The following is a 24,730-nucleotide window of genomic DNA, read 5'->3' as shown; positions in this document are numbered from 1 at the left end:
AAAGCTTCACCCAATTCTTTTCATAGTCTGATCTGTGCAGACCTCTGCCCAGCACCTGCTTTTAGTGCCAACTGCACAGGGCCATGTATCTCCCACCTCATCCCCAGCTCTCAGCACTGTCTTCTAGCATGTGTCCCCCAGAATTTTTCAGGATTAAGTGGTTATAAATGCTTTGACAACTTGGATAGTTCATGCCTTTTTATGTAAACAGGTATAGTATGTCTAACGTGGTTGACTTAGTTTTGATAAAACAAACCAATGCTTAGTTTACTTTTTAACATGAGGGGTGAGCAGCCAGTGTTGTGGTTGAAATTTGGTCATTCCCACAAAATTCTTTTAATCAAAGAATGGTTTGGGTTGGAAGGGACCTTCATAATATAGCTCTTCACAAAAGAAAAGATAAATTTGTGTGAGCATGGTGTTGCAGATCTGTTTAATATCTCTTCTTCCTTTTGTTCATTATGTGTGTGTTCATGCAGACTCCCAGGCCTTTAAACATCATTAAGCAGAACAATGGTGAGCAGATCATTAGGAGAAGAACAAGAAAGCGCCTTAACCCGGAGGCACTTCAGGCTGAGCAGCTAAACAAACAGCAAAGGGGTAGCAGTGAGGAACAAGTCAATGGAAGCCCCTTAGAGAGGAGGTCAGAGGATCATTTACCTGAAGGTCATCAGAGAGAAATTCAGCTTCCGAGCCTCAGTAAATATGAGGCCCCAGGTTCATTGACTAAAAGCCATTCTGCTCAGCAGCCAATATTGGTCAGCCAAACTCTGGATATTCACAAAAGGATGCAACCTTTGCACATTCAGATAAAAAGTCCTCAGGAAAGTACTGGAGACCCAGGAAACAGTTCATCGATATCAGAAGGGAAAGGAAACTCAGAGAGGGGCAGCCCAATAGAGAAATACATGAGACCTGCGAAACATCCAAACTATTCACCACCTGGAAGCCCTATTGAAAAATACCAGTACCCACTTTTTGGACTTCCGTTTGTACACAATGACTTTCAGAGTGAAGCTGACTGGCTGAGATTCTGGAGTAAATATAAGCTGTCTGTTCCTGGGAATCCACACTACTTGAGTCATGTGCCTGGCCTACCAAATCCTTGCCAAAACTATGTGCCTTATCCCACCTTTAATCTGCCTCCTCATTTTTCAGCTGTCGGATCAGACAATGACATTCCTCTAGATTTGGCGATAAAGCATTCCAGACCTGGGCCAACTGCAAATGGTGCCTCCAAGGAAAAGAGTAAGGCACCACCAAATGTAAAAAATGAAGGTCCCTTGAATGTAGTAAAAACAGAGAAAGTTGATAGAAGTACTCAAGATGAACTTTCTACCAAGTGTGTGCACTGTGGCATTGTCTTTCTGGATGAAGTGATGTATGCTTTGCATATGAGTTGCCATGGTGACAGTGGACCTTTCCAGTGCAGCATATGCCAGCATCTTTGCACGGACAAGTATGACTTCACAACTCACATCCAGAGGGGCCTACACAGGAACAATGCACAAGCTGAAAAGAATGGAAAACCTAAAGAGTAAACCTTAGCACTTAGCACAATTAAACAGAAATAGGTTTCCTTGATGGGAATTCAATAGCTTGTAATGTCTTGTGAAGACCTATAAAGCACTTCATATAGAGAGCATGCCTTATCCAATATTAAATCCCTTGTTCTTTTCTTTTTTTTTTTCTTTTTTTTTTAATTCATTTTTTTTTCTGTTTTTTTTTTCCCTTTCAAATGAGTGGGTTACCAAGAAAAAAAGAACAGTTGGATGGTGGCCAGAAGGGAGAGAAGATAATTATATGGGACATGGCCCACCAAAGCTAGCCAGAATGCAGTGAATCATGGCGAATAACCTTGAGAAAATTTTACCGGACAATTAATACCTTTGCTATTGTGTAAGAGACATAACTGGCAAGAGTGCAAAGATGTGTATATGTATATACTGCTGCAGGGGTATACTGAACATATGCACATTGTATATAAGAACTAGACTTGTTAAATATACAGATGTTAAAAGGTCATTTTCTTTTCTTTAATTTGGGCTAATTTCTGCCCTGCAACATGCCTTAGGATTACTTTGTCCTCAAAGCTGTAGCAGAATTTCATCTAGGTTTTTCTCACTCAGCTGATTTTTAGCTACCATTTTATCACTACATTCTTTCTGGCACACGTTAGTCTAGGAAAAGCATTTTGTGCAAGTGACGTCTCTAATACAGAAGCCACACTCCGGGTTTAATTTGCATAGAACAAGGTAACCTGCTGTATTTTATTTTAATATATTTTTAATATATTACATGTCTAAACCTTAAAGTCTAAGGTTACTTTTCCACAGGCTTAACATTGCTATACATACCGGTCAATCCCTTCAGTAGACTTATACCAGCTTTTGCTAAGTAGCATTAAATGTCTTCATAGTACTTTTTAATAGTTAAAGCTTTGTAAAAACTATCCATGAAGGGAAAGCTCCTCAGCATAACTGCTCAGGGAAATAGGGCTAAATAACTAAATATTAAATAATTGGTTAAAGGTGCTGTTAGACGAGCCTCCATGCTTGCTACAAGGGTGTACAAGAACTGACTTTAATCATTTTCATTATAGGGTCCCAACCAGTAGTTTATTATTTTGCCACAGGGATGTAGAAGATATTACAAGCTACTGGATGCACTGTCAGATTAACTTATTTCATTAAAGAAGTTGGGAGAACAAATAGAAAAAACCTTATTTTTCTAGTAAATATTAATGTATTACATTTCAAATAATGGTGCCTGACATATTGAATAATTATTTTCTACAGTGTACGTATGCAACAAAGATATTCCATCATGCATTAGAGTCAGTTCTGGCTCTGCCTCGCTGTTTACATTTGCAAATGTAGCAAACAAGGTAATGAAGCAACTATTTCTATTGCAGTAGGTATCTTTTTTTTTCTGTGTGTGTGCATTAAAGTTGTAAACGATAACATGAAATGAATGAAATTTGTTGATATTAATGGTATGGAAAAACAAGAAGGAAATGAAAATATTTTTATGCCTACTTAGGAAAAAAAGGGTAGCACTATTCATTCCAAGTACTTTTGTATTCTTAAGCTCTTAACTCACATTGTTATGCTTAAAATGATAAACATATATCCTCTTTTTATTGCTTTGTCTGTGTTTCAGAAGAAACATTTCAGAAATTATTTTGATAAGTGCTGTTTGACGATGCAGCACTGATGTTTTATTGCATTCTGTAGTAGCATTGCACTCCATTTTTACAATATTACGCAGTTGCTTTTTTGTTGTTTGGGTTTGTTTCTTTTTCGCAGTGCAGGGTCTTGGTTCCTTATGGTTGGATGGCAGGTGTAGCTCAACTGGTTAATGAACGTTGCAGCGAATGAAGTTTAAAATGTCTTTCTGATATTATGTTGTCTTTTATTTCTCCATTCATGCATTTTATTTTTTAAAATGTTATATAAAAATATTTCTGGACTAAGTCCTCACTTGAGATTGTATGTAAAGGGTCCTATTCTGATCTCACTTACATGCCACCTTTCTCAGATTTCATGTAATTGAAACTAAAGCATCATAAAAAAAAAAAAAAGAAAAAAAGAAAAAAAAAAAGTTCTTGTATTTAACTTACCTGAATCTCACCACTCTCCCTTCTAGAATTTGGTGCACTTGTAAGATACTTAACCAGATAGACAGGGAGGTGGAAGATAAAAGGAGAGGTGATAGGAAGTGTCTTATAGGGGTTGGCAAAAGGAAAACCGGGGAGGAGCTGGCCTAAACGTTCAGCACTTTGATAGTCTTTTGAAAAATAATGTGCCTAAAGCAGCTGGCAATGAACATCACCATGCATGAGAAGCACTTACACAGCTGAGCACCAAAGGTCTTCCTGACCTTGGCAGTATTTTAGGTGTTATATTTTCACACAGGTGAAACATTATTGCACAGTTTCTCCGACTTGTTTAGGCACAGACAGGCTGTTGTTCAGCATTAGGCTTTCATTCCTTCCTGCTCCACCCATTGCTTCTATACTGGTGAGCAGCATATGGAAAGTCCCACTCAATCTGTTCATGGTTGAGTTCTATAGCCCTTCAATAGTGTTCTAGGTTAGCAAAGGATATTGGGCCACATTCTTCTTCTTCTATTTTTTAGATGAATCTCCTGCTTGATACCAGTGCCAGACAAAGTCTGGTTATGTTTTTACTATTGTTCTCCAATAATAAGTTCTGACTTGGTATTTGTGGATTTATTTTTGTTGGGTATATTTTGTTCCTTTTTTTTTTCTGTGGGGACTGAGATAGATTGCCCTCGTCTTGTTACGTCAGGGTTCAGTGTGTGTCCTTTTCAGCTTTTCCAATAAACATGTTAGACTCACTAAGCAGTGATTTTTTATCAGCTTCAGAAGTAGCTGCCTGCCGGTTATCAGTAGTTACTGGTTTGACTTATTTCACCTAAGACTTGCCAGTTCATGTGGCTTCTTCATTGATAGAAGCTACATCTTCATGGCAAGATATTGTAGGGGAGACATGCGCATTGTAAGACTTGAGCACCACCCTGTACTTCATAACACCTCTTGCTAAACTCAGAAGCAGAGGCCAATAACAGGAAATACACATATCAGGGTTTGGGGATGAGGAGAAATGAAATCTTATGAGTGCAAAGAACAAGACAGATTTTTTAATATTAATATTGCACACCTTGATGTTGCAAGTAAAATTTGAAAAAATTTCATTGTTCTTGCTATGACATATTGAGATGTTAAAAGATTTCTGCTTTGTAAGAAATGGGATTTTGCCATAGCCTGTTCTCCTAGATTGGAGTTAGGGGGAGCACAGTTTTGTTTCATAACAGAGATGACTCCATCCCTCTTCCAGGCCCCCTCACAATAGATATTCATCAAAAGATAAATAAATTCTGACATTGAAAAAGATTAATCTTATTTATTAACTCTCAGGTAGAAACCAGTGTTAGCACACACAAGTAATTACTGCACCACTGCATTTTTATCAATTTCCGGCACTAAAAATTAAACTTTCAAATAATTATTCTTTGTTCTCAACTTGCCGGTGTCTTCAAGGTGTACTTCCATTACTGAGGAATGGTAGTTTGAGGTCTTAAAATATATCTCAAGTGATCTCAAATAGATGGCTCAAAGCCAGCAGATCTGTGGTGCCCGTTAGTAATCAGATGGCAGTACAGGAACCATGTTTCCTTTAACACTCTATTGCAGGAACTGTCACACAGCATCTTCTTCTGCAAACCAGACTGTCCCTAAGCTATCACTTTGTGGCTACTGCTCCCTAGGTTAATTCAGCAGGAGATGAAGATGGTCCAGAGCACAGTTTGCCTTCAGGTGCTAAACTTAGTGCGCTTTCCAAAAGAAATTTTGCACCTAATTGTCACTGTGCTGATGTAACTCTCCCCTTACTTTTCTCATGGACCATCCAGAAGGGAGGAGGTACACTGGATAATTGAATCTCAGTTTTGCCTCAAAATGAGAATGTGGAGACATCTCAAAAAGTTGAGGCACATTATCAGAGAGCAAGTATTTTTGCAATTAGAGAGGCAGAAGGACAGAAGTGACTGATGCTAATTGTATACAGTGCTGCAACGTAATGGTTGTGCAGCAGGAAGACCTGATTTGGCAACCGTGGATTAGTACTAGTTTCGGGGATGGACTATTAAGTCCATCTTTGGACTGGACAGTGTTGCTTTGTTGTCATAACTACTTGTTTTATGTGCTAAGGATGTTGTTTACCATCTGGTTTTTGCCCAGGATATCTAAATATATTCCTGCTCTTGCTCCTATATTGATTTTTCTTGGCTGCTAATACCTAATACTGGTCAGGAAAAGCCAAAGAGATTAGAAGTTCAATTCTGTTCAGCCAGAAGGGTAGATACATTTCCTTCTGCTTCTGGGGAGACAGTTATGCTTGGCAAAGAATAGCAAGCAATTTGTCAGCATATCCTAAATGTGCTAGATAAGTGAGAAATCCCTTCTAAACTTTTCTATAAATTTAAGATGGGCCAAGTAGAATGATTTACATAATTTCCTCACCCCAAAATAGGATTCCTCCTTACCTTCTTGCTCACAATTTCATTGCATTCAGCCAGCTCTGGAAAGCTGGCAGTTGGTGAGATGCTACCTATACAGTAAATCACATATACCCTAATTTGCCTCTTTTAAAGAGTGTAAAAGACAATGGTTTAATGGCTGCCAGCCAGATAAACACCAGTTTCTTTTTTTTTTTTTTTTTGAGTACACTTAGTAATTGTTAGAATAAACACTGTAACAGCAACCATGGTTTTCCATTCCTATCCTTGTGGTCTCTGAACTTGATGTAGAAGGAGAACAGGAGAAAAAGAAACATCTCAAAATGCCATTGTAAATTTAGCTTATAGAAAATTCACCAGCAGGAAAAAGGAAAAAAAGGAAAGAAAAAAAAATTACTTCATAAAGAATGACTTCATGTTGCTAAAAACCATCATTAAACTTGTAGCCCTGATTTGACTCTAGAATGTTGGCTCTTAATGTTTTGTCCTTACAACACATGGATGTGTTTTTTGTTTTGTTCGTTTTGGGTTTTTTGTTTTGTTTTGTTTTTTGGTTTTCATAGTGCATGTTCATTTCTACTCACAAACATGTTCTTGGTGTATTTCTTATGCAAACAATCTTCAGGCAGCAAAGATGTCTGTTACATCTAAACTTGAATAATAAAGTTTTACCACCAGTTATAAATCAGATTCATGTCGTTGTTTCTGGGGAGAATGTAATGTCATAGTGGGGTTGTGGAGGAAAACAAGCTGAACTCGAGCTGATCTGAGAGGATGACAAGGTCTGACAGCATCTCTAAGTAACAGCTGGTGATTGCAGCTGAAAGGCAAAGGCAGCATTGCCCAGACAGTAAATGCATGAAAAGGAGAGGAGCTCCTTCAAAAATGGATTAGCCCTATTGCAGTCCTTGTACATCAAGGACTCTAGATGTGATCCAAAATTCATTCCAGCTAATGATAAGAGATTGAAAGCCTGTTTCAGTGGGGTCTGAACTTTTTTTAATACTCCAGCAGCCTGGCATTGCAGTAATGATTTTATTCTGCTGCCCCAAGGCGGAGGAAATAGTGGAATAACTTTGAGAAAGTCATAAGAAAGGCTGATACTGAAATGTGATTGGTACCCCAGGGTTAACAAGTCTGCCTTTCACACAGAGTCCATGGTGGTCTTTAAATAATCCCTGATACTCGGGACTGTGGTTTCACATCATGCCCATAACTATTCCAGGAAATCCTGCTCACCCCCATCACACAAGTTATTGGCCCAATGGTGAGTCAAGAAAAAGAGTGTACCACCTACGATGTTGCCACCACTACAACCTTGGAGGTTTTCTCAGAGAGCCCGAATCAAAGCACTGACCAAATCAGCTCAGTTTGGCATTTTTGTTCAGATGAGCTCACAGCCCAGGGTGGTATGGCTCTTGGCCATCATTTCCGTTATGCTGTAATTTCCTTTCTCTATAGGTTTTGTCTCCTCTCCATGCTTGAGAGACTGTTCACTGTCATACAAAATGCTGCTTTAAAGTAATACAAAATGGTGAAGTCTGTTTATAATGTTAGAGTACAAACGTTCTAGAGCCTAATTTTAAAATTAGGCTGTGCCAGGAATAACTTTCCCCTGTAATTCATTCTTCAGATGCAGACCCTATGCATTTTCAGTTTTATATTAATTTCCTGAAATTAATAAAAATAATAACTGTAAAGGGGAAAGAAAGGGAAGGGAAGGGAAAGTGTTCAAAGGCTGGAAGAACCAGTTTTGGAGACACCAACTTTATGCTTAATCTTATCTTATTTTGAAAAATATGCTATATGCAAAAGCTAGTTGATAGGCATTGTGTAAGACTGTGTATATATGTGTATATATACACTGTATATATCTATGCAATAATATATATATAAACTCTATACATATACAGATACACATATATACATATATATACAGAAGCAAACATTAAATACGTGTACAGAGAAAGAGAGTTAAATAATCAAATATTTTCACCTGTTTTAAGAAAATCTTTTGCAGATAGCAAGATTTAATCCAAATTTATATTCTTATTATAAAACTATCTGTGACCAATGCAATCTGTCTTTATTCAGAATCAGTGTTTAATATTGCACCTCTGTCTCCGTATACTCATATAAGCTCATAAGTGTAGGAGCTGATGACATCAAATTTTCCTTTGTGGTTCTACTATTCGTAGAGCTTATTTACAGTGTTAATGCCTTCCTCTTATAACAGCAGCTCCACATGTAAGCAGCTCATATAAGTGCACACGGACATTGTTATCAGGTCTTAATATGCCATTATAAGATTTAAATTTCTGCCAGGGTTCTGGGCAGCACTTCTTGTTCTAGCAGCACTGTCCTTGATTATTTCCTATTTAGATTTTACTACTGCCGTATCTTGATACAGGTCAGAACTCTGTGGTCCCACGTACAGCCTGGCCCAGCATATAAAAGATAATCCATTTGCATGAAGTAAAGTTTTAAAAAGAAAAAAAAAAAAAAAAGTGTAGCAATAGGTGTTAATGCAGAAGAAAATGGACAGAATGAATAAGCAGTGTGCTTCATTCTGTATGAAGGGGAAGCAGAGTGCTTTCATACTACACACTTAGTAGAAGAAATGGGATAGTTATTTTACAAACATTTATTTATGAATCGTGGAAAAGTAACTCTCATTTTGATGCTGTCTTTATAAAATACTTTTGACAGTGGGTGGGGATATAAAATCAAGGAAACAGCAGAATGCCAGTGAAAGCGCTCGGCTTTTGTGTCCATACTAGAGTTTTAACCGTGATGGGCAATTACACTAGACAGCTGGGACAGCTGAAACCTGATGGAGGTAGAGTTTGTGCTGACACCAGCTTCCCTTGATTTCCCTGAAGAGTCTGACTAATCCTTGTGTGCAGTACAAAAAGAGTATCAGTGGGTCCTTTCTGTAAATGGAAGTGTCTCCGAAACATCCAGAGGAATAAAAGTGTCTTTCACACATTGTGGTTACACATCAGTGGAATTGTCTGAGTCACTTACAAGTACTGCTGTGGTATTGACAGCTTAATAGTCAGATTGATACAGTGGCGGTTCTGTCACCTACATCCAAACAGCTCCATCAGCACTGATGTCAGTAGAGTTGATCAGAGAAGAGTTATGACCACTTAAAAGAGTACAAAAGAAAGATATTTTTAAACCCCAAAAATGTCTGTTACAACATTGGGTTAATCTGACACAGAAAGACACTAGGTAACTTTGTTTCGATTTGTAGTTAAAAAAAAAAAGCAAAAAAAAAAAAGCCCCAACTAAAAGCTAGCTCTCTTTGCACAGTGGCATTTTTTTTTTTAAGAAAACAAGAAAATAAAGAAATATAAAAATGGATTAGGAAAGCTTTCTAAATTATAATTTCAACTTTTTATTTGTAAAGAAAAATACTTTCAAAGCAAATTGGCAATATTTACTTTCACTTTTAATCAGAGTCTTTTCCTCCCTTATACAACCTGATAAATCAGGAAATAGATTTCAGGGTATGAAAAGTATGAGATGTGGAAGCCTTTCAGAAATCTATGGTGGTTTTTCAAAGTTAACATTCCCTAAGGGTGGCATTCACATTGCATGCTTTGGGCACCCAACTGTAACTACTCGTTATGATCCTCTTCTTACACAATCAGTGAGACATTCAGAGCAATGTATTAGATGTTCATAGCCACTCCCTTTCAGCTTAGGTAAGGCTGTGGTTATAAACATTCACAAATGTAGTCCATTTACGTTTCTTCCGTATGAGTATGGTATATACAGCAGGCACCAAATGGAGACAACAGTCAACAAGAAATTGAAGCACACTGGTAGACTCAAATGGTGGAGCTTATCAAGACATCTCTAATACACAGGCCTTTGAGGTTATGGCTGGATATAAGTACAAAATACTTGCTGTTAAACACATAGTTCTTAACAACAGCACGAAGTCTTTTCCATCTATGTACATTTCCATAATAAATCACTGCAATAAATCCCTGGTAATTGTACATTAACCTCTACAATGAAGCATAACATGCTAGAAGCTGATGCACTCTAATATCATGATAATAGTCATCAACAGGGCTCTTTGGCTAACTTCTATATTGTCTGCAAAACAAGCTGGGAATATTCACAGGCATTGGATAGGGACTTTGCAAGGTTTAGTGGCTGGAGCAGTCCCTGGCACACTTGACTGGGCCAGCTACATGGTGCTGGGCCCAGGTGAAGAATTTGCATAGAGGAGACCACTCCCAGTTCTTGAGGGAAGGGGTATGAATGGGTCTGTTACTTGCACCCAGTCCTTTTGGGACAGTTTTCCAGTAGGAAGCACCGAGATCCATGGGATACATTCTGAGCCACCTGCCACACTGCTTCAGTGTGCAGGCACATTGTTGGGGGCAGTAAGTTTGCAAGCAAAACTATGTACCAGAGAAAAAGGCCTTGACCATGTTCAATTTACTGAAGTTGTCATTGCCTCTTTACTCATTCCCCTTGTCTAATGAGGGTGGCTGGAGTAGCTTTGCCTGATTTTCAGTTTTGCAATCTACAATTTGCAATTTTCTCTTTGACTAGGAAAGCTTTAAAGACAGAAGCACTTTTAAATTTATCTTATATATAGACATCAACTTTAGAAAGGGGGAAATGTTTCCTGGTACTGGGTGGGGAGTGGTGCTATTATTATTTAGCTCAGTTGTAGACAGAACGATATAATATTTACATAAGAGATGTCTGCACTTTTGAACAAATAGATCATATTCCTGTTTTCTTTTGTCTTACATTATAAATTTTGTGGGTACATCTACAGCTTCTAGTAACACAAATAAAAAGACAACAATAATGAACATTCCCATGCCTCCAGTTTCATAGCACTGAACATGACCATCCAATCCAAGTTCTTATAGTTAACAACACTTTTGAAACAACGCAGTTTTTCTTGCCCAGAAAAGGGCAAAGCTTTTGAAAAAAAAAAAACAAAAAACAAACAAAAGGCTTAAATGCTGCTGTGAGAGCTTGTTTTCTGAAAAGGGACAACACATTTACACATTTTAGTGAGTTTTACTTAGAACTTAATAAGTTTTATTTCAATTTCCATTCTAGGAAGATTTTGATTAGGCAGTAGAAAATAGCAGTTTATGTCTATGTACCACATTTAAATAAGTATACTTGCTAGCTCTTTCATGGAAGCCACTCTACAAACAAATCCTGAACTACCATAATTATTTAGTTAAAAAAAAAAAAATTAAGTTACAGCTTTTTAACAAATCATATAGGTCTTGTCTTCTAAGACACACCCAATCATTCTGTGGTATTGTGTACACATTTGAAGCCATAGATTGCTGAGGTGTTTTTTTGGCATGACATTATACAAGCACCTCTTCCCTGTGTGCTAGACAAAGTAGTCTATTAACAAGCTTTTCATGGAAAGTACAGTAACTCTTTTATATAACTGGCTTTACCCTGCATACAGTCTAAGATGATAAAGACATTTGGCATAAAGAACAGTGCTAGAAAGCCTAAATATACAAAATTACAGGAATTTCATAATAGAACATCAGGACTGGAAAAAATATTAATAGAGCAGTTAAATGTGTGATTATGTTAAAAAAACCCCAAACAAACACCAAAAACAAACCTCAAAAATATAGCAGTGGTCAAATATGTACTTATTAAAGGTTAATTGTAATGAGCACATATGATTATTTAATGCACAAGGACAGCAAAGTTTAAGGGACTTTAGGAAATGTTGGATCTGCCCACTGTTACATAAATTCTATATTCTATATATATATAATATTATGTAAGATATTGCCTGCTTGCTGGGAACAAGCCTTGGAAAAGACGGGCTTTTCTCATTCTTTATCAACTGCCTGAGGCCACAGTTTCAGGAACACTTCAAGCTGGAGATGCTGCCAAAAGAAGCAGTCTCACTCCTATCTGCCCTGTGCTGTTCTCTTTCTTCTGTTGGCACAAGTATTTGTGTTTCCATGAGGTGTATCAGATTAGGGAACTGATTGTTTCCCACTTGCCCTCAAAAAGGTGACGTTTAACCCCTGTTAATTCCCCAATCCAGTTCCCAGCACAGTGACAGAAACACCTGTGTCAATGATAAGCATGTGGTGGAAAAATGAGCAGTTTGGTGATGTGGAAAAATGTGGTATGGGGTTTTTCTTGGCATGTAATGTCGGTTTAAATTGTTTACAAAACTGTTGTCTGGAGGGCTGTATTGATCCTGGTTTAGAGCAGATTCTCTGCTGTGCTTCAACACCAAATTTTGTTGGTCAAGGCCTATATGCAGAGTGGAGAACAGGGGCAAAACTCAGCTTCACAAAGTCACAGAATCATCACGGTTGGAAAAGACCTAGTCTAGCTATCCACCAAGGGGATGGTTCAATGCTCTGAATGCCCTCCTTTCCCTGTGCTAGCAGCAGCCAGACAGATGCTCTTGTGTCCCTTGGTGGCCGTGGTTTAACTGTCCTTTGGTGGAACAATCAAATTCAGTCTGCTTTTCCTTATGCAGAAAGAGTGATCGAACCCTTCCCTTTCTCTTATGCCCAGCTATTGCTTTGTGCAAGTGCTTATTTTGCCCATGCCAGCTGAAAACCCAAGCAAACTGATTTTACAAATTTCTAATACAGGCAATAGAAAGTTTACTTACCTTCTTGCTCTTCATCCTAAATCACATTTCTATATTTATTGCTACACTGCCCTTGTACTTGTAAATCTAAGCAAGGCAGACCCCTCACCTAAACAAACCGCTACAGGTGAAATGACAGAGGTAAAGGGAAGCAGATGGATAAAGCAGATGGATTCTTATCTTCTTTCCTGTGGTTATTAGGTAGACAATTTCTAGTTTGTAGTTTTTTTCCTTTGTTCCTTCTTTCTCCCTCCCAGTCCGTCCTTTGATTCCACTCTGCCCTTTACAGTTCATCATCGATAGCTGCATTATTTGCCTGTACATAGCCTAAAAATGATAATTTTTCTTTGACAGTGAAACACTCCCAAATATTATCCCTGCCTTTGCTTATAGAGCCACTGAAACATTTGATTTGAACTGAAGATTCAGACTTTCTTCATTTCAGCATATTCCTCTTCTACTTGCTACTTCTATAATAATTAAAACAAATTTACTAAGACAAAGTTTGTGACTGTTCGTTAGACATCTCACTGCTGAGAATGGGACTCCTTAATGGTTGATGCATCAGGTGACACCAGGAGATGGTGCAAATGGAAGAGATGCAAAGGGAGGAAGGGTGCTTTTATTTAGTCAAAACTCAGCCTTTTAAATAAAGATACAATTTGATAATACAAAGTACCCAGCTTTATCCACTTTCCCAAAATGCTTTGCCTCTGAGGATATCAGTTCCAAACTCCCTAAATTATTTATTGCCACTGGGTAGGGGGTTCATCCAGGACAAGCAAAGCAGTTACTGCCCCAGCTGCATTTTTTTCATCCATCTCCCCCCCTGCTTCCCCTGCTTCCTGCAGAGGTAAGCATTGCTACAGATGGAAGAGCTGGGTTGAACATATCTTATCTGACACAGCTGATGACTTAGCACAATTCTGTAGAGCTTTACAGGACTGTGAAATGTGAAAGCTTGGGCACAGGATGACATAATCTGCTCTCCCTGCTGAGAGAGAACTTTGAGAGAGGAGCAGGGAGAGAACTAAGGATGGGCGAGTGGATCTGGGGTGTGTGTGGGGCTCAGCAGGGCAGCACTCACTCAGACAGGTCTGAGGATGTTTCATTTCCTTTGTCCTCTTACCAGGTACCTTCTATTGCTGGTATTAACCAGTCTCGTCCCATAGACTCACCCACATTGCTTTTCTGTGTCTTGCACAACTCCACCAACACCAGTCTCTGGTTTGTGAACTATTTTCATTGAGTACAGAGGACAGAAGAAAATAGGGGAACAGAGAGAACGCAGGAAAAAATAAGAACTATAGACCCTGAATACCATAAAACCCCACCACTGTAGTAAATTTTAAAATAATTAGAGTCCCTGAAGTCCTACTGAAAGCAGAGAAACCAGAAGGACAGAAGACAAGGAGCTACAGCCAAATACTTCAGATCTGTAGCACTACTCCGTATATACTTGTGGCAAATAATCCTTAATATATTTTGAGACTCTACTTTAAAATAAATTATAGAATCTGCTTTTTCCAAAGGCTGAATGGCTAGTTTTTCCTGAAATCAGATCTCTTCTTAAAGTATCTGAAGTTGTGTAACTGAAATACAGCTTGGCCTGGAATATTTTAAATAAGGTCCACAATTAATAAAAGGAGGATTTAGAGACTGGATAAAGAAGATGAAAGAGAGATACAGAAAAGACACAAAATGTATCTGTGTTATTGTGTCTATGGGTTCCTTAGCAATGAATCTTGTGCAGTGAGGGTTTATCTGTCCACCTTCTTATAGTGAAAGAAACCACAAGGCCAACATACTGATTTCTGCTTCTCAATTTGTATTACAACAATTTTGTGTGTTATTTATAAAGCAAACATTTCTAAAGGGATTACAGAGCTTATTCACTGGAAGGTCTTCAGAACCTCTTGAAGTGTAGCTTTCCATAAAATATTCTGGGTGAGATAGCTAACATTGGTCTTGAAAAACATCAGCCCTTGAGCCAGCATCTGGAAAACCTATCATTCTTTCTTCTGCGCCCACAAAATATGAAGTAAGGTAACATGGTCTCATCTTCATAGTACTATTGCTTCTCCAATACTGAGTTAAATGAGCCAGTTAAATTAACCTACTTGCAGAACTTGAGGATGTGGGAACTGTTGCCTGGATGCTTAGATGAGCATATGGAAATCTGAGATGCAATGAGAAACACTATATGTACTGAGCTAAAGAATTTCCCTCTTTCCTATGGCACTCATGAGATAACGGAAATAGAATATTTAGCACCTTGATTTTTTTAAATCTCATCTAAACCTTCCTACTTTCACTGAATGCAGACCTGCTAGAGTTACAGTCTACATTTATTTTATTAACCCAAAGCACTGATGTCATTTAGTGAATCAAGATAATTTCCTGTAGATTATGGGTTTCCTTAGCGTTTTCTTATTTTAGGTATTGATTGTTCTCAGCCCTCTTAAATTCATAAAGCTTGGCCAGACCACAGCACAAAGGAAGCAGCTCTACCAATAATGGCCAAAACGAAGTTTTCTTGGCTATGAACCTATGCCAGAAAGACAGAAATTAACACTCCTCCCTTTCTTCATTTTATCTTGTAGTTCCCTCTGGAATTTGCATTTTTTCAGCTGGTTTCTCTCTTATATTTGTACCTTCTTGTTAATTTGCAGATGGAACTATTAATTCCCCATGTCTACTCATGAACTTTTACTTTAAAAAGGGGTATCAGAACATTCATTGTAAGATTACTGCTTATACATATATCTATATTAGCATATAATTATAAAAGCATCTTATTTTCTTGTAATGTAAGTTAAATGGATACTGTGAAAGGAAGATATAAAGATACATTAAATTATTTAGATCAGAAGAAAGAGTTTGCTTTTCGTATGATATTCCATTAGTGTAGATTAAGCCAGGCAAGCTTTTTGAGCTAAACACTGAATTCAGAAGTAAGGGATATATGCATCCCTACATAAATTTGTTCATGTACATGGATTTATTCACACATATTCACTTTATCTGCTAGAGGATCATTATCATTCTCTAAATCTCAATAAGTGTTCTCAGCCTCTTTATTGTATGTTTTGGTGTTTTGCTTTTTTTTCTCTACTCTTCCAGTGAAAAATAAAATTTCCTTTCTATTTTTTCTCCCCAATCCCGGAAGGATATTTTAAATATTCACCAAATTTGGTGTCTCTAGTACTTGAAGATTACCTAAGATTGAATAGAGTAACCTTCCAACCTAAATAACCTTGTTTAGTTACTTTTTTTTTCTATCATAGCCTTGCTAGCTAACAGAATTAGAAATTAATAAAAGCACTCAGAAGTACCTATGCAAGCATTAATAATACATCACTTGTCACTAAGTTTTACAGTTCTCTAAAACTTTTAAGCACATTTTAGTTTAACCTGAAATTATGTAAAATAGTAGCATGATGAAATTTATATGCAACTGCCTGGCTTTTTTGGTCAATGTTTTAAATTATTCAACTTAGCCTTCTTTACTGCCTGCATTTCAGAACTTCCATCTTGGACAGATCAGCCTGAGAAGCGAGCTCTGGTCTCATCTTCCAGTTCCATCAGCTGACTTAGATCTAATGATGTCAAACAGAGTATTTTCCAGATAGCAAATACAATTATCTGAGTCAGATGAATATTCAAGAAAAAATACATTTTATATATTCCCTAATTCATCTTACATTTTTTTTTCCCCAAACAGTTTTTTTGCCAAGAGAATGGAGTAAAGAAAAATGTTCCTTTAAATACACACTTTGCCAGGCTTCTTACTGTACACATTCTCAAGTTCTTGTGTGCTGTTTCAGGAAATTATTTTAATTCAATGTTTTCAAGAAAAAAAGAGATTATGTCCTAACAACATGAAATTATGTATTACTTAATGAAAATAAAAATTACACAATGCTAGAAAATGAATACATGTATTTCATTAAATATATTGATTTTCTAGTTTAGTAGAAGTTTGGTTTACCAAAGATCCACAAGTCAGGGAACTGCAATTCCCCAAAAGTTACAAAGCTAGTCTGAGAAACACCCTTTCTATTTAGTTTAATCAGAAAATATTTGGATTTGCTTTTAACCTGTATAAATGATAATCTGAGACTAAGGAACAGAGATTTCTTAACCTTGTCCTTAGTATCTCAATCTACTCTAAATAGATTTTGGTTATCATTTTTTCAGTGATAATAACTGAATATTATTAAAATTTCAGTGGAATTAGCCATGTTAAGCATTAGGCATGTTAAGCATGACACATTTTAAACGACTCAGAACTTAAAGCCTGTGAGTTGAAGCAAGCTGATACATCAGTGGATTATCACCACTCAGAAAATGTTTATTTTCTTGCTAAAAATAAGTGTAAATGAGAAAAATTTCATTTATACCAAACATTGGGTCAAAAAGGCTTCATGCCAGGGATCTGTTTTAGTAGCACTTACCTCATCTTCACCTGGGTGGGGAAGGGTCTTGGGATCCCAAATACTTAATTCAATTCAGAAACAATATTTTACTATGATTGTACTATGATGTAAACATAGCTACAGTGCATTTTTAATCTCTTTAACATCTTCCTGTATAGTCTCAACTGATAAAAACATTCTTCATTATTTGAATTTAAAAATACAACTGACTTTTTGCTGTGCGTTGCCCTAGTGTTTCTGTGATTTGATTTCAGTCATATATAAGAGCTAAAGGTTGTGTCTAAATGGATATGAAATTGATTAAGGTGTTTTGGGATGAAAGAGGCAATAGAAATGTCAAATATTGCTACTATTCACTTCATTAGTGGATGAAACTAGCAAAGACTGTCTGCAGTCACCTTCTCATTTAAGACATTTGAGTGTTTTCTTAGTTATTTTGAAAAAAAAGATAAATTATATCACCCTGGCTTAGCTGGAGGTTGTGTAACTCCTTGGTTTGAGTTGAAAAACTCAATCTGATGTTTTTCTCGAGATATTAAGTCTGTTGTACAGACATGCACATGTGAAACTCCTCTGTGCATTAAAAATAATAATAATAAAAAAGAAGTAGCTGGCATCGACATAGTTAATCATATTTCCCTAGAACACCAACTATAAATGGTTAAAAGTTTACTGACTGCATCAATCTAATTATGGGTATTTTTCCCTTTCTTTTCAAAATAGCTGTCACTGGCTTGTTTCTCAGAAATCTGTTTTGTCTGTTTATCAGCAATTTCACCATTTCTTAGATTTCTTGTGGCAAAGAATTCCAGCTAGCACCTCAGCATGTTTCATTGCAAAATTGGCTATTTTATTATTGCAGTTATTTTTTGCCTAATATTTGTTTAGTACATAGAACCAGACTGACAAATAGAAAAATAAAAGACACTCAATTTTCTGAAGTACTTCAACTCTAAAATCCAGGCAATCCCAGATGCACTGGGATCTGCAGAAGTAAGGATGTGCTTCTGGATAAGTTTACTTGAGGAGGTAAGTGTGAGTGGCAGAAATGGGGTCTAGGTTTCAGCTTTTTAAATTGCAATCAATCCTTTTGTGAGCATTGTAAAAGAAACAGGGAAAAATCTTGGCTCCGTTGTTAGTCAACTTCAATTGATTTCAGTATAGCTTTTTCCATTGTAGAATTTAAGGGACTCAGAGGGAGAAAGAATAATATTGGAGTGACCAGAATGTGGTAGGCTTCCCAGAAAATGGATCAGGATTAAGTTAATCATCTTCTGAAATACAAGATTCTGTTGACTTAAGTCTGGATACAGAATACTGGTCTAGGCAGGCCCTTTGATCTGCACATGTATATAAAATACTTTCTGCCTCCACAGCAACTTCTAATCACATTTTCCAAGTCTTGTAATCTACCCAAAACAATAACAGTAAATCGTTGATATTCAGATATTAGGCTTGTATCACATTCTCCTGAAAGATCTAACTCATACAGGCTGACACGGATTTGATCAGTGCTTGTATTCTGCCTAATGGAGTTTCTGCATTTGAAAGAAATGGCTGTAGAAATCTTTGAAATATTTGAAAAGACTGAATAAAAGCTCAAAGACATTCCCCCCCCCCGCCTTGCTTTCACTACTTTCTCAATCAATTACTTCCATTTGTCAGTGCTAATGACATTATCTCTGACACCTCCTGTGATATTTTTTCCCCTACTTAAAAGCTTTTGCTTCCATTTCTGTTATTTAGTCTTTGTTTTCCTTGGTCTACTGACACTTGACTTTCTTTCAGTCTTTTCCCTGAGTTTTGCTGCCTCTAAGACTGTTCCAAAGCATCAAATGTCAACTCAGTAATTCTGCAGTTCCGACATAGATTCAGGAGGGATCTGTCAGAGGGATTTTTGCACAACTGTCACTTTACTGATGGTTACAGTCCAGTCTTCAGCATTAGGGCACTTCCAACCAAAATCAGCATTTTTTCAAAGGAGTCTTTATTTCAAACAATTTCTAGGATTGTCTGCTGACCTTCCCACATACATTGTCATCGCTTTTAAATAATTCTTATCCCTTACATTATTTTTTTTTGCCTGTGTTTCCTACCAAGTGAAAAGTAGCTTGAAAGGAACTTGTGTTTATATTCCCTGAGTGCCAGTTTTTGCTTCTTTGAATTTATCTTTCTGCTATTTGGGGCTTATGTTTTAGAAATAAAATACATGCTCCTTCTTCTTCTATGAGAACATTTAAAAAGATGCAAAAAGTCCTTATTATTTTCTAAACCAAAGCATCACAAAATAGCCTCATACTTTTACCACAGTGAAGCTTTTTTTTCTCAACCAAAAGGTGTTCCTTCTAACTCCTGTGATTGGTCAATCTGCAGGTGATGCAGCCCAATATCAGTATATATAACCAAATTAAATAATATCTTGTGACACATGATGATTTCATTTGAAAGCAATTTTGCTAGTGTGGAGAAGAATGAAGGAGTTTTAGACAAAGGAAATAAGAACAAATTTCTCCTTAGGGCCAGGAAGATTTATCAATTACATTTTCAGAATTCTAAGACTGCTCTCTTAGAGAAGAGAATTCTTCTCTTCTTTCATGCCTATCTAAGTATCTTCTATCTGCCGACCATAAGGTTCACCTAGACAGTGGTTATACCATGGGTTGCTGTGTTGCTGCTCTGCACTGGGGTCTATTGCCCTCTACTGGGTTCAATCTCACAGCTGTTTGACTTCCCATTTACTTGTTAAGTCCCTGGAGACGTTTCTGTAAAACTTGATCTGCAAGTTGCTGCACGTTTCCTGGAAGTGGCTCAACATCATTGGTAACCACCAGTACTTGGCATTTGGTACAGAATGAATGGATTTCTCCAACCTGAAGTTGCAGTTTATCCTGAAATATTAGGGACCAAAGACTTCAATGTGTGAGTGTGGTTGTGTTGAGATTGTGAAGTTCAGTGGGAGAATTTCTACAGATGCATTCCTTGGAGATGGTGTCTATTAGTTGGTATATGCAACAAGTAGAAAATCTCTCCTTGATTTCTCAGGTGAATTTCCAGCCCAATGATACTGAGGTAGACTAGAAGTCTTTGGAATGGTTTCAAAGCAAACCATTAATTGATTTTCAGCTGCAAAATGTGCATGAAATGTTCTACTTAGGTTGAGGTTACAATCCTATTATGTGAGGAGCTCAGGATTCTGCAAAATCTGGGCTTGATACAAAGTATGTGGATTTCTCAATTCAACAGAAAGAATTGTGTAAGATTTGTGTTTCTTCCCTACTGATACCATAGGCAATATTTGGAAGATTTAGTACTGCACCAGTTGCAAAACTGTTCTCTACCCAATTGTCTCCCTTCAATATGATCCCAGGATAAACTGAAGAGGAGGGAGTGTCTACCTGCTCCAAGTTACTGTGTTACGGGCTTAATGAAGTAAGAAGGAGAGGGAGGGATTGGAAATCTTAATTCATATCCTCCAAAACTACATGAATTTTGGGCTCAAAATGCACCTTTTTGTGAGGTAGACCTAGGCAAACTTGACTAGAATATTCAGAGGAGTGGCCAGGAGAGCAACTTTTCAGTGTTTTCTCTCTGAGACCTCTAGTTCATGGTGCTTCATGCACAGCAAAAAATATTATATAGCAAAATTATATTGATCTTCCATAGAAAAATCATAGGTATTCTCAGTGCTTTTGGTGGTGGGTTGACCTTGGCAAATTGCAGAACACCCACCCAGACATTATCTCATTTCCCTATCTCAGGACTATGAGGGGAGAAAATAAGACCAAAGACTCATGGGTTGAGATAAAGACAGGGATATCACTTATCTTTTGCCAGCATGGACAAAACAGATTCAACTTGCAGAAAATTAATTTCATTTACTGTCAAAATAGATTAGGATAGAGGGGAAAAAGAGAAATTAAAACAACACCTTCCCCCCACCTTCCACCACACTTCTTCCCAGGCTCAGCTGTACTTTCATTTATGACTTCTCTACGACCTCTTTGCCATCCAGAAGGATCTTGACAGTCTTGAGACCTGTGCCCGTGGCAACTTCATGAAGTTCAACAAGGCACTTAGCCTTAAGTACAATGTCCTGCACCTGGGTTGGGGTAACCCCAAGCACAAATACAGATTGGGCCAAAAATGGATTGAGAACAGCCTTGAGGAGAAGAACCTGGGAGTACTGGTCAATGAAAAGCTCAACATGAGTTGTGAATGTGCACTTCCAGCCCAGAAAGCCAATTGTGTCCTGGGCTGCATCAAAAGAAGAGTGGCCAGCAGGTCAAGGGAGGTGATCCTGCTCCTCTACTCTGCACTCGTGAGACCCCCACCTGCAGTACTGTGTCCAGTTCTGGAGCCTTCAACACAGGAAGGGCACAGAGCTTTTGGAGAGTCCAGAGGAGGGCCACAAAGATGATCCTTGGGGTGGAGCACCTCTCCTATGAAAGAGTTGGGGCTGTTCAGACTGAAGAAGAGAAGGCTCCAGGGAGACCTCATAGCAGTCTTCTAGTACATGAACAGGCCTACAAGGAAGCCATGAAGGGATTTTTTGATGGACTGTGTAGTGACAGGATGGGGGCTAATAGTTTTAAGCTGGAAGAGGGGAGATTTAGGTTAGACATTAGGAAGAAATTATTTAGTGTGAGGGTGGTGAAACATTGGAAGAGGTTGCCCAGGGAGTTTGTGGATGCCCCTCCCTGGATGTGTTCAAGGCCAGGCTGGATGAGGCTTTGAGCAACCTGGTCTAGAGGAAGGTGTCCCTGCCTATGCAGGGGGGTTGAAACTAGGAGATCTCTAACATCCCTTCCAACCATAGACATTCTATGATTCTATGAGCCCACCATGAGCAGTGCAGGGAGGATGGGAAATGTTGTGGTTTTTTGTTGTGTTTTTTTTGTTTGGACCATAATAGTACTTCTCTGCCGCTCCTTCCTCCTCATACTTTTTCTCTGCTCTAATATAGGGTTTCCATGTGCTGCAGTCTAAAAGAGAGACCATAGTGAAGCAGGTATTTCCCTGCAGACTGTGGAGAAGTCCATGGTGAAGTAGGCATTTACCCTGCAGCCCATGGAGGACCTCACGCTGGAGTAGGGGGTTATTCCCTGAAGGAACTGCCTTACGCACAGGCCCAGGCCAAGCTTCATCCTCGTCAGTTCCAAGTACAGTCTTGAAAAGCTGCCCCAGGTGGAAGGCAGGCTGAGTCTTCACAGCCTCTGCTGAAGAAAGATTGTAGCAGGCAGCCATCTGAAAGAAAACACACAGCCTGCTTTCTTACACTGAAACATTTTAGAAAATGGCAGGCAATGTTAACGACATTACTCTAGTGATTTCCTAGGAATTTACTTTAAATGATGATGTATCGCACTGATCCACATTTTCATTTAATTTAACAGCAGAAATTGACATTTGAAAATGCAAGTGTGAGTTTGGAGTCCACAGTGAATGGCTGCAGAAGCTAATGATTGAATGCTTTTCAGAGTGCTCAGAGACAAATAATCATTGCACCATTTCTGCTCTTGTATTACTGCTAACACGGTACCTATAGTATGAATAACGTATTTAGCAAAGAACTTTGAGGACTAATCCTTCTTTTAGTTAATAGGACTTGAGTTATTTACAAGTGAAGCACAGACAATATGTTCTATGTTTTATCTTTCCAAGATAACACACAGGTGATCTTTCCATGAAGAGACTGTCATATAAGAAACACAGAGATGTAGTAGGTAAGAGTCACTGGCATAATTAGGGAAGAGCTATAGGAAGATTTTAATTTAATATATGTGTTTTTAAAATATCACACTGATTCACAAAGAGAGTGGGCTTTTAGAAATGCTTCGAAAACATGGGTTGAGGATTAGCAGTCTGGAACTACTGCAGACTCACATTTTGGAGGTCTGAGTGTGACATTGTAGTCTTCTTCTTAAGAGTGGTTTTGTTTCCAGAGAATAAAAGACTTGAGAGGCTACAGACATTTGTATTTATTTCAAGTTTAAAGGTTGTGTTTTTAGAGTGGAAGGTCACATATTTTATGGTCATGATCAGTGTCAAAGGGAGGTACAATATGGTCACAGTAACCATACAGGTGGTATCTGTCCATTTTATGAAGCATCATTCTTTAAAACAGGTCTTTCAAATTAAGTTTTGTATAAATAGAGGTTTAGGATGTAAAGGGAGGGTGAATTATATTGATTAGTGTGCAATTCAGATACTGCCCTTGGCGTTATTGAATTACCATTTCATGTGATTGTGTTGCCCTCTAGAGGTCGGTCCCCAAGTGAAGTCTGCAAATGGGTCTTTTCCTTCGGGTTGCGCAGGAGTCTTCGGAGAAAGAGGTTCTTCAATTACATCCCAGTTAACACTTGACAGTTAACTTACTGAATCAGTGAATTTCACATCTATATTTTGTTCTTAACTGCTAATATTTTCTTGCAGACTAATTTCTCCAGTTTTTAAATTAAGATTGGACATCTAGCTTCAGTGGTTGCAAGCCACTACTACTTCAACACAGAAATCAAAGACAAGTAATAAGATCAGGCATAAAACCCACTTCTATTGGTTAGGGAAGGTGGCATTTAACTTCTCCAGCCAAAGCATATTCTTAGAAGAACCAACTCTGCTGTGAAATGAATCGATAGAAACAGTGAAACTATATCTAAACTGGTAAATTAAACTATACCAGAGAAGGCTTCTTGACATTGGACTTCAGTCATTTCTACTTTTCAGTTGTTAGATCTGGAGAAATTAGTATCTTTCACATATTGCTTTCCCCTGAACCATTCCTTGCAGTGTTTCAGGAATAACCACAGTCCAGTTTTCTCAATGTTATCTGTATGTGGCCATCTTTTTTTGTAGCTGAAAGGATTTTTCAGGATGGACCTTGGCTTTAACAGACCACTTTGTGCATAAAAATGTTCCTGGGCAGGTTTAATGTCCTAGTATATTGACAGAAGGACTTTAGTGAAAATGTTCAGGCTAGAAACAGACATTGTTTTATCCCAATAAATTAAAGGAAAGGCCATGTTAATTATAATGATACATACATAAGCTCTAAAGTTCCTGAGCTATGGACATTCTTAGGGAGCAACACAAACAGAAGACATGAATAAACCATTCTTCCAATGTTTTGTGAAACTATTGCAAAATGGTTCACCTATTTTATTTACTGGTGCATTTCTTTTTGATTTTTTAACAATTGGAACCAAACAGCTCTTTGATTGAAGAGTCAAAAAACATTTTACATGCTAAAGCAAAGAGAAAAAAAGCCCTGACCTAAATCTGAGCAATGTGGATGTTTGATGGTGACAAGTGTTTACATACTTCATAGCTAGGCACTCCTAAAATAAGTTACTTGTTAAAGAGGGGCACAATTTTATTCAGTATTCCATGAGATATGATTGTCTTCCATTTTGTTTTTCATGGCAATTTTCTTTTGACTAAAGGGTGAAGCCAGCCTTACTTATTAGATCTGAATTCTCAGGCTTTTACGCTCTCCTTAAGCCAGCTCTCACGAGGAACAGGTGAGGTTGCTGATGTCTACTAACAGATGTGAGCTCAGAAGTAAAACTAAAAGCTGTATGTGAATAATAAAGTTAATATCAGTTAGTACTGA

General features: G+C 37.8%; 1 protein-coding gene across 3 annotated transcripts in view; it reads left to right on the top strand.

Annotated features, from left to right (window-relative positions):
- TRPS1 (transcriptional repressor GATA binding 1) overlaps positions 1-6,726 on the top strand; it is a 218,631-nt gene extending 211,905 nt beyond the window's left edge. For all 3 annotated transcript variants that reach the window (XM_051609788.1, XM_051609789.1, XM_051609787.1), the window contains one exon: positions 480-6,726. In XM_051609788.1, coding sequence (XP_051465748.1) covers positions 480-1,541 — 1,062 coding nt within the window. In that variant the 3' untranslated portion in view covers positions 1,542-6,726. The remainder of the gene's footprint in view (positions 1-479) is intronic.
- Positions 6,727-24,730: the final 18,004 nt, after the last annotated feature.

The sequence above is a fragment of the Apus apus genome, chromosome 2 (assembly GCF_020740795.1).
Source record: "Apus apus isolate bApuApu2 chromosome 2, bApuApu2.pri.cur, whole genome shotgun sequence".
In the NCBI taxonomy this organism is placed as follows: domain Eukaryota; kingdom Metazoa; phylum Chordata; class Aves; order Apodiformes; family Apodidae; genus Apus; species Apus apus.
The sequence above is the reverse complement of the archived record's forward strand: the minus strand, read 5'-3'. Positions and strand labels throughout refer to the sequence as shown.